The sequence below is a fragment of the Trichoderma reesei genome, assembly GCF_000167675.1.
Source record: "Trichoderma reesei QM6a unplaced genomic scaffold TRIREscaffold_55, whole genome shotgun sequence".
NCBI classification, from domain to species: domain Eukaryota; kingdom Fungi; phylum Ascomycota; class Sordariomycetes; order Hypocreales; family Hypocreaceae; genus Trichoderma; species Trichoderma reesei.
Window position 1 is genome coordinate 22,081 of NW_006711202.1, and position 11,426 is coordinate 33,506.

At 19.4% G+C, this 11,426-nt stretch overlaps 2 protein-coding genes across 2 annotated transcripts in view; both read left to right on the top strand.

Moving 5' to 3' along the window:
- Positions 1–1,139, top strand: part of TRIREDRAFT_112676 (uncharacterized protein) — a gene marked incomplete at both ends in the record, with an annotated part of 7,665 nt that extends 6,526 nt beyond the window's left edge. The window contains 4 exons of the mRNA XM_006969944.1: positions 184–225; positions 793–807; positions 1,050–1,061; positions 1,137–1,139. Coding sequence (XP_006970006.1) covers positions 184–225; positions 793–807; positions 1,050–1,061; positions 1,137–1,139 — 72 coding nt within the window. The remainder of the gene's footprint in view (positions 1–183; positions 226–792; positions 808–1,049; positions 1,062–1,136) is intronic.
- Positions 1,140–5,532: 4,393 nt separating this feature from the next.
- Positions 5,533–8,740, top strand: TRIREDRAFT_112677 (uncharacterized protein; the record flags this gene model as incomplete). Its single annotated transcript, XM_006969945.1, has 17 exons — positions 5,533–5,553; positions 5,693–5,704; positions 5,804–5,809; positions 5,882–5,898; positions 6,023–6,027; positions 6,177–6,180; positions 6,224–6,228; positions 6,260–6,269; positions 6,463–6,473; positions 6,515–6,517; positions 6,664–6,698; positions 7,254–7,355; positions 7,772–7,782; positions 8,343–8,352; positions 8,489–8,517; positions 8,614–8,623; positions 8,738–8,740. 17 exons carry the CDS (start codon positions 5,533–5,535, stop codon positions 8,738–8,740), a joined length of 294 nt encoding a protein of 97 aa, XP_006970007.1.
- Positions 8,741–11,426: the final 2,686 nt, after the last annotated feature.

Below are 11,426 nucleotides of genomic sequence, written 5' to 3' on the forward strand. Positions count from 1 at the left end.
TTATGTGATATTATAAAATGATGATAAAAGCTGCTATATAAAAGCTACGTGAAATACTTCTTAATACTAAAAAAACAGCTAGATTTAGTAAAATATAATCTTAATATTAAAGCTATATATTTAAAAGGTTTAATAATATTATCACTATATTTAGTATTAAATTAAGGCCTTTATTTTATTTAGTATGCTGCTTACTTCCTTTTTATCTTTTATATATTGAAGAAGGTAAGGAAAGTTATATATACCCTTGCCTTTAATAGCATTATTACTATAAATAAGATAAGGCATTTAAAAAAGAAGAACTTAAAAAGGTAAAGCTATTTAAGCTAGATATTAATTATAAGGTAATATAGCTTATTAATTATTTATAATATAAGGCTTAGGCTTACTAAAGATAATTATAATAAATAAGTAAAGTAAGCAGTTAAAGTAAAAAGAGTAAGGAAAAAGAAAGCTTATAATAAAATGCCTTATTTATAATACTAGCTTTAGGCTATATAATTTATAATTAAGAAAAGTATAAGGCTATTTTAAGTTAAGACTGTTTTTAAGTAATAAAAGCTGCTTAAAGACTAGCATTATACTTCTTAATTAAAAACTAACTGCTATAAGCTTCTTAACTTAATAAAGTGGCTTTATAATATATATTCTCTTTATTATAAGCTTTTTTTATTAAGATCCCTTTTTAAGTACTATTTTATTACCTAGCTATAAAATTATAATTATAAAGTTATAAAAAAGGTAATATAATTTACTATTAGTAATATATTTTAATAACCCTATAATTATTAGAAATACTTTTTTAAAGTAAATAGATTAAAAATAGTAGTAAAAGAAAAATACAGTATACTAAAGGATAAATTTAATATTAAAAATAAAAAAGAAAATAATAAAATTTATAATAAATATAATAAACTTAATATAAGCATATATAAAAGTGCTAATAAGCTTATATAATAGCTTTATTTAATAAATAAATAGTCAGGTTATATATAGAATTTTTAAATTTATAATATTAATAAAGTAACTTATACTGCTATATAAATTAGGTATATATAAAGGTACCTAATTTTTTCTAAATTAATAGCGCATTTTCCTAATTATTAACCCCCCTATGTCTAGCTATACTAATATAGTAAGTAATTAACTTCTAAGACCCCCCTAGTACCTAGCTAGTATTAGCAGTTTAAGAGAATTAAAATAAGCTAGCCTAGTTATAACTATATATATATTTAATAAAAAAATAAAGAAAATACTATTTTTAAATAAATTAGCCTGCCTTAATTACCTAGTCTTAACTTTTATACCCTTCTCTTAATAATATCCTTTTAATAGTAATAACTACTAGTATGCTATATTATATTTTAATATATAGGTATAGACCTTATTATTTAAGGGTGTCCTTTTAATTATAATATAAACTATTATAATTTAAATAGGAATATACTATAGTTTAAATAAGATTACTTTTATTTTATAGCTTATAAAGTGCTTTAACTAGTAGCCTTAACCTATATTATTATATAGGTATATTTAAGAGTAATGCTATTTAAATTATACTATATTATTATTTAGACTATAGTAGTTTATACTATAGCTAAAAGAATACCCTTAAGTAATAAGGTCTATACCTATATATTAAAATATAATATAGCATACTAGCAGTTATTACTATTAAGAAGAGGTTATTAAAAAAAAGGCATAAGGGCTGCTAATATTAGCTAAGTAGCTAAAATAACTTCTAGCTATAGCTATAAACTTATAAATAATTAAAATAAGGCTATATTACTGCTATTACTACTGCTATTATTATTACTACTACTGCTACTACTGCTATAATTATAAATAAGAATAAGGGTAAGGCGCTGCTACCTTTTATTTTAATAGCTAAAGATAAAGTCTTTATATTATTATATAGGCTACTAGCCTTACTATTATTCTATACTATAAATAAGTATATAGTTATAGTAATAGTAGTATAAGTATAATAATTTTAGTATAAGCATAGACTATTATAATTTAAATAGTAATATAGTATAGTTTAAATAGTATTACTTATATTTAATACTTACTTTAAGCCTGCTATTACCTTACTAGCTTAAAGTTAGTAAAAATAGTAATAGTATAAGTAGTAATTATTAAAGTAATAGCTATATTAATACTACTGCTATATTTAGCTATATAATAAAACTGCTTTTTAATATTAGCTATAAAAATATATTAATTAGTAATTTTTAATTTTAAAAAAGTTATAGCTTTTTTTATAAATTTTAAATATAATTAGGATTACTATACTTATACTAAAATAATTATATTTATAATACTAGTCCTAGAGCTATATACTTATTTATAGTATAAGCTATTAGTATATCTTATAGCCTGTATAATAATACTATAAATAACAGTATTATAATCTTTAATACTATAGACCCTTTGCTTTTAAAGTAGTCCTATTTAAATAGTTAAGAATCTTTATTTAAATAGTAGTAGTCTATATACTTATTAAATTTACTGCGCCTATACTAGCACTTTTATAACTATACACCCCTTTATAGTGTATTTTAATAGAAATGCCTATAACCTATATAATAATATTATAAATATTAATTTTATAATCTCTAATAGACTTATTATTATTATTATAAGTATTACTGCAGAGGCTATATAAAATTACTAGGGGGGCTGTAGTTTAAGTACCTTACTTTTTTCTCTTATATACTATATTTTTATAAGATATTTTCTATATATAATAAAATTTAAAAAAATATAATAAAAATATATATAAGTAATTTATTAGCTAAAGGTACTATATAGTTTTTTTAAAATATTTTTATTAATTTTTATAAGCTATATAATAATAGTAAAAACCTAGGCTAAGTTTAAGCTTAGTTTTTTATATAAATTTTATATAAAATTAAGTAACTTTTTATATATTACTAAAAAGCATTTTATAAACTATTAGTAAATACTAAGTGCATGCTTATATAAGCATTTATCTAGCTAAAAATTAGCTTTTAACTTAAACTTAAGTTTTTTAGGCCTTTAATAAATATAAATAAAATCTTTAGCTAGAATATATTAGTTTATTTAATAAGCTTTTTAAAAATAATTTTTTTTTCTTTATAGTATTTTTCTAGAATTAATTATATATTTTTAAAGTTAAAAAAGGTTTTTATAAGTCCTTATATATAGACCCTTACTAAGCCTATTTAAGTTAGTTATAGCCCCCTTAGCAATTTTATACAGCCCCTGCAGCAATACTTATTATTATTATTAACCTAGAATTAAGGAGCATACCTGCAGTAATAAGTGCAGCAGTAGTAGAGATAGCAGTAAAGACAGTAGCAGAGATAGTAGTAAAAGCAGCAGCAGAGGTAGTAGTAGCAGGGCTAATTCTATAATTATAATATTTAGCGCCCTTTAAAATAACTGCTAGTATACTATACTATATTTTAATATATAAGTATAGTAAAAAGTACTAAGGGGGGTTACTTTAGCTAGTAGCATAAACTCCTACTATTTAAATAGAGATTATTAACTATTTAAATAAAACTACTCTGCCTTTATTATTATAACTGCTATTAAGGGCTAAAGCTATAACTGCAGTAAAGGCAGTAGTAGCAGGGCCTTCTTATAGTTATTTATAAGTTTAAGTTATAGCCAGCTACTTATATAAAGATTATAAGCAACCTAGTAATAGTTAGGGCTAATACTGCTACTGTCCCTTTTAGTAATATCTTCTTAATAATAATAACTACTAGTATATTATATTATATTTTATTATATAGGCATAGACTTTACTACTTAAGAGTATCTTTTTAGCTATTATATAAACTACTATAGTTTATATAGAAATATACTATAGTTTAAATAAAATTACTTTATAAAAAAAAGGCTTATATAAATTTTAAAATACTAAGTTAATAACTTTATATAGTAAATAATAAGGAAATATATTAAAAGCTTATTTAATTATTAATAAAAATAAATTATATTTTTTATTAATAGCTTAATAATAAGAATAATATTCTTCTTAATATAATAAATATATAATAAAGTATACTACTATATAAATATATAAAATAACTTTAAATATAGTAATAGCGCCTGCTTTTATTTAATATTAGCTTTAATATAGTAATAGTCTTATATAAGGAGATTAATAATAATATAGCAGACTTAAGTAAGTAGTAACTTTAGCTATATTTAGCTAATATAGGTTTAATAAAGCCTTATTTTTTACTTTATTACTATTTAGTTATAATTATACTCTTTTTTTATTAATATTTAAAGTATAGCTATATAAAAATAAAGTAAATCCTTTATATTAATAAAAAGAATACTTTTTATATTTTTATATACTATTTTTATTAAAAAGTTTATTCTTTAACTAAAATTCTTATATTATTTAATTTAATAATATAAAAATTAATCTACTTAAAAAAAATACTTTTTAAGAAAATAGTTAATAATTACTAGCTGCTATTTAATTAAAGAACTTTATTAAGGCTTTCTAGGCCTTTTTATAATTAGCTTTAATTTTTATATATAAAATAATATTTTAAGCTTACTTTATATTAATCTTTCTGTTAGAGCCGGCATGTAATATAAGGAAGTAAAAAGAGAGAGAGGATAACTAAGGTTATAGGAAGTTAGTATATAGTTATTAGTTACTACTAAGTGGTCTAGGAGTTAATTATATAATCACTTCTAAAAGTAAGTGTTTATAAGTAACTGTATTTATCTTTAAACCTCCTTAAAATAAAAGGATAGTTTACTCCTTTTATAGCTATAATAATGCTATAAAGTTATAAGCACTTTATATTAAGGTTATTATAACCTTATATATATTTAATCTAACTTTATACTAAACTCCTTTTAAAAACTATGCCTTTTTATAAAGACTATATACTATAATCTTAATAAGTTGCCCTTCCTTTACTGTATTATTTTAATATAATTATTCTGCCTTTTATTTATTTTTCTAGCATTTATCTTATTCTTTTATATTTAATTAAAGTCTAGGCCTATTTAATAGTCTTTATATGCCTTAAGGACTTATTATAATATAGCCTATTCTTAAATATATATACTTATTTTCTACCTAGTTAGTCTTTAATTATAATACTTCCTTACTATTTTTATACTTTTTTATTATAATACCTTTATAAACTTATTACTTAAAGGCTATTATTTTACTTAAGAATTCTCCTATATATTACCTATAAAGACGCCCTTAAAAAATACCTTAGCCTATGCTAATCTCTTTAAAAAACTTTCCTAATAATATATTAAATAATAAGGAAGTGAAGGAGGAAGTAGTTATACTAGGAGATAGTATAGCCTTAAACCTTTTTAAAACCTTATTATAGTATGCCTATTATATCCTTATATTTATTATAAAGTTATATTAATATTATAGCAGACTAGTGCTATATAAGTATTACTTTTAAGGTTTAGTATATTAAAAAGTAAGTAAGCCTTTTATCTTTTATTAAAAGGCTTTTACTGCTTTCTTAAAATATTTTTATTATGCCTAAAATTAAGGTTAAGGTAGTTATATCTTATTACTTAAGTATATATATAAGGCTATATGCATATTATAGTCTGCCTTATTAGCTAATTTATAAAATATAGTATAACTTATTTTCTTTTTTTACTCTTAGCCTAAATACTAAACTTATATTTCTAGGCATATATTAAAGTATTATAAGTACCTTATTAAAAATATATATAGTCTTTTTATAAGAACTCTTTATATTATTTTTAAGATAATTCTAATCCCTTTATAAATATACTTAAGGAAGAGGTAAAGAAGTATTCTTATCCCTTTATTACTTTTAAAAGGCGCTCCTTTATATTTTCTTTATAATAAATATAGTTAAGGTTTAAGTTACTGTAATTATTTAATAAGATTTAGCAGGAGGTTATTAATTTTTATAATAACTTCCTTTTAGCTTTAAAGCGCCTTTATATCTCTTTATATAATTTCTGCAGGGTTATAAATATGCACTTATAATAGCTTTAGTATTTAGTTTCCTTTTTTTAGCTATTTTATATTTTATTTTTAATTTTAGTTAATAATTTAATATATTATTTTAGGCTTCTTTTCCTTTTATAAGCAGTTGCCCTTTTTTTATTATAGTATTTTAATATACTTAATAAAATATTTATAGTAAAGTTAGTATAATATAATATAGTAAGTTATTCTTTTTAAATAAAGTAAAAGTATAATAAGTAAATTATTATTATATTATAGTGCTAATATAGTAAATTAGCAGGTACTGCTATATAATAATATATATATAAAAGGCAAGATCTTATATACCTTTCTTCCTCTTCTTTTTTTTTTTCTTTTTTATACTCTCTCCTTTAAGGTATATGCTATATATAAGCGCGCTATACTATTTAATTATAAAGATATTATAATAAAGTGTTAAGTTATTATATTATAAGGTATAGTATACTAATAGGTAAGTAAATGCTAAATAATAATAATAATAATAACTACTAGGGGGTAATATCCCCCCCTTTTATACCTATTTATAATTTACTATAAGTCCTTAATAGTAGTTTATAATAAGGAAATACTAATAATTATAATAACTATATTCCTTATATTAAGTATTATAATTATATATTTATATTTAATTTAGTAAATAGTAATACTTTTAAAGGCTGCTACTATACTAATACTAGTAAGATTATAATATACTTATTATATTATAATTAAAACTAATAATAAGTAGGTTATATAGTTTATTATATATACTATATTATTAATTATAAAATATATATACTTATTATAAATTCCTTAATTAATACTAGCATTTTTATAAATATAGCTATTATTATAAATAATATAATAAGTGCTTTTTATAATAACTTTATAATATCTGCATATTAATAATAAATAAAGATAGTTAAAAGTAGCCTAAAATATATACTATAGCCTATTTATAAAAAAGTCTTAATTTTATTTACCTTTAATATAAATGCATTATATATAATAAAAGCGCTATAGGCATTATACTTTATTACCCTTAGTAGTATTATCTTAATTAAAAAGTATAGTATATAAATATAGTGTTATAGTATAATAGTATTACTAATTTATAATATAGTTTTAAGTCCTATTTCTTATAAAAAGAGATAAAAAGCAGAAACCTATTATTATTAGCTTTAATAAAGAATTAAAAAGAAGCTATATTATAATTTCTAATAGTAAGAAGTTAGTAGTAAGTGTAATAAAGGAGGAGGAGGAGGAGGAGGAGGAGGAGGAGGAGGAGGAGGAGGAGGAGGAGGAGGAGGAGGAGGAGGAGGAGTTAAAGGAGGAAGAATTAAAGAAGGAGGAGGTAATAAAGGAGGTAAAGGAGGAGGTAAAAAAAAAGGCAGAGGGTAGTAAAAAGGATAATAAGAAGTTAAAGTTTAATAATTTTTTAAATTAAAGTTTTAGTATTTTTAAGTATATCTCCTCTTTTTTTAATATATAATTAAATAATATATACTTTTATTATACTATTCTTATTATAATATTTAGTAATATTAGCTTTATTTAATTATATCTTTATATTCCTTAATTATAGTGTTATTTATAAAGTCTAAATATTTTAACTATTAATTATCCTTATTTAAATAGTCTTTTTATTTAACTAAGTAAAGCTGCTATTTACCTTAATACTTATATATAAAAATGCATTTAACTTTATATATTTCCTTTAATATAAAGGGATAATTTATTAGTTTAAATAAATATCTATTTTTACTATAGTATTCTTTAAGGTTAATAATATTAAAAATATTATAAATATAAAGTAATAATAATAAGTATAATTAATATACTAGTTTACTAGTACTAATAATCTTCTTAATTTAATATAGTTTTATATATTTTTATACTAGCTTATAAGTTAGGCAGTATAGGTTTAAGTGCTTAGTAGAAATAAGCACCTAATTACTAATATAAAAGGTTTTTTAAGTTTATTTTATATTATACTATTTATTATATATAGTAATACTATTTTATAATATTTTTATAATATCCTTATAAGTATACTGCATTTACTAGACTTATTTAATTATAAAAGCATTTATATATTTAACTTAGCTTTAAAGAAGTCTAGGAGCTTTTAAATTATATTTAAGTAAAAGCTAACTTAAGGAGTGTCCTGTTAATAAATATTATGCAGTATTATAAGTAAACTTAGCTAAAGGCAATTTATTTACCTAATTAAGTTAGTTCTTATTATAAAAGGCTTATAAGTAATATTTAAGATTTTAGTTTTATTTCTTTATTTAGCTATTTATTTATAAATAAAATATAATATTTAATTACTACTTAGCTATAAAAAGGTAGTAAAAACTTTATTAAAACTAGCTAGTAAAAACTAAACCTTAGTTAGAAATAATACTATTTAAAACACTATAAAGTTAAAAGATATAATAGTAGAATATTTTAGCTAGTCTAGCACTTATAATATTTTTATAGTATAGAATATATAATATATACTTTATAAAGTAATTAATAATAACTAAAATTAAATTATATATGCAGTTATTATAAATTACTTTTAGTAATTTTATAATAAAGTTTATAAATATCTCTTACTATAGTTATATTAAGGTAAGTAGCAGGATAAGTTTACTATAAGGTTAATAGTGTTTTAGCTTAGTTTTTTAATAAACTATATATATATTAATATATATCTTAATATCTTACTTTATACCTTACTAATAGTAATATAATATAATCCTAGCTACTATTTTATAAAGTCCTTAATATCCTACTATAGGATTATTATAAAATAGCATAAGGATTTTAAAGTATATTATATATAAAATAAAGACTTATTTATAATATTATAATAACTAGTCTATACTATAAGTCTATTACTTTTTAATATACATGCTATTAATAAAAGAATTATTAACTTTAAGAGTCTGCATAAGCATTTATATATAGGCATCCTTATATTAAGCTTTTTATAATGCCTTTTTAAGTATTTTTTAGTCTTTTTATAATATTATAGCAGCACTTTATTATGCCTTTAAGGTTAACCTAAATATATACTAAAAGCAGGCTACTTATATACTTATAATTATAGCCCTCTTAGCTTAAGGAACCGCCCCTAGGTATAACCTAGGGGTTAAGTAACTAATTATTAATAAGATATTAAAGTTCTAGGTTCCCTCTTACTTTATAGCTAAACTATAATTATTATAAAATTATATAAAAAACAGTTTAAAGTAGCTATAAGCTATTTTATCTTATCTTTTACTACTATAAATATTATTATGCTTTATAAATATATTAGCTAGGTTAGCTTTTCCTAGTTAGAATTTAATTATAAAATTATAAAGTGCTAATTCCTATAATTATAACACTTACTTAGTTAATAGCTTTTTCTTTATAGTAAGGTAGGTATAGTTTAAGTAATTAGTTAATACTTAAACTAGGTATGCAGTATATATAATATAATATTACTAAACTTAAAATACCTTAGTAATAGTAAGCATTTTTATATCTAGTATAGTATAATATTATTTAAATAGGTTAAGTTTTTATAATAAGTATGCTATAGGATGCTATTACCTATTTATAAGGATTAATAGTATTATATTAATAGCATACTTTAATATATTAGGTTTAATATAAATTTAGGCTGCAGGGTTAAAATGCATAAGAATAGGTTATTTATAAAATTTCTTTTTTAATATTTTAAATGCTTTATATTTAACTAATATAAATTAAAATTTCTAATCCTTCTTACTACTAATTAAATTAGTAAAAGGCACTATAATTTTACTATAATTATAAATAAAACGCTAATAAAAATTATAAAATCTAAAAAATCTTAATATAGCTTTAATAGAGGTTAATTCTAGCTAGTTTATAATAACTTTAATATAATCTTTTTTTATTTATACCTTAGCAGAGCTAATAATAAATCCTAAATATAAAATAGTATTAATATAAAATTTACATTTCTTTAAATTAATATAAAGACTATGCTGTTAAAGTTATTTAAGGATTATATAAATATATCCTTTATACTCTTACTTATTCTAACTGTAAATTAAAATATTATTTAAATAAATAATATATATAATATTAATAAGTCTTATAAAAATAAAGTTAATATATATCTGCTAAGTAGCTAAGGTATTTATAAGGCTAAATAGTAAAATCTAGTATTAAAAGAGACTATAATAATATTACTATACTATTTTTTTTTTATCTCCTTTTTATATATAAATATAATAGTAAGTATTTTTTAAGTTAAGTTTTATAAAAATTTTTACTTTTTATAATTAGTTTATAATTTTATAAATAAAAGGTAAAGGTATAATATTCTTTTTTATAATTTTATTAAGTTTATAATAGTTTATATAAAGTTATAATTTTCCCCCCTTTTTTAATATAAATAATACAGAAGCTTTATATAAACTAGATAATTTTATAATTTACTTATTAAATAATATATAGTTAATATACTTATAAAGTACTACTAATTCTTTTTTTACTAGTAAATAAATTAATTTTTATAAAGGTTTATATTTAGGTTTAAGGTTAATTATATATATTAAACTATTTAATAGCGCTAATTATATTATAGTATTTTTATTTATAATATTTATATAATTTTAATATTATAAAAGTATATTCCCTTTCTTATTACTTTTAGTTAAATAGTAAGATGCTTATATTAAATAAAGTCTTAAGGTTTATAAGTTAATAAAGTAAATCTCTAGTGCTATTTTAAAAAGATTATAAGTATATTATAAGTCCTTTAATATAATAATTTTAATATCTTATAGCTTAAGGTTAAATTATATAGTGTTTTATATTATAAAAGTAAAAATATTTTATTACTTTTCTTATAGTAATCTTAAAATAATATCTTCTTATATATTTACTATAATAAAGATAGTAAGGAGCTCTTTTTTTATATTAAAGTTATTATAAAGTTATAATTTTTATTTATAATAGCTATAAATTTCTTATAGTATAGTAATAAAAGCACTTATTATTATAAAGTTAATAAGTAATAATAGCATATTCCTTATAATCCTCTTACTAATAATATTAACCTAACTTTTATTATTTAAAAGTGCTATTATATTTTACTATCCTTTTTATACTTTAATTTAAATAAGGTATTAAAGTAATAGACTTATATTAGGCCTAAAGCTAAGTAAATAAAAACTAATATCTTATTACTAAGTTCTTACTAGCTTAATATTTAATATAGTAGCTGGTTTTTTTTACTAGTTTATTAAATTACTATAGTATTTTATAATATAGCTATAATTACTATATATTATATAGTCTTTAATATAATATATCCTTTATAAGTAATATCCCTTACACTTTTAATATAATAAGGTAGTTTTTAAAACCTTTCACGTGTTTAAGTTCATAATAT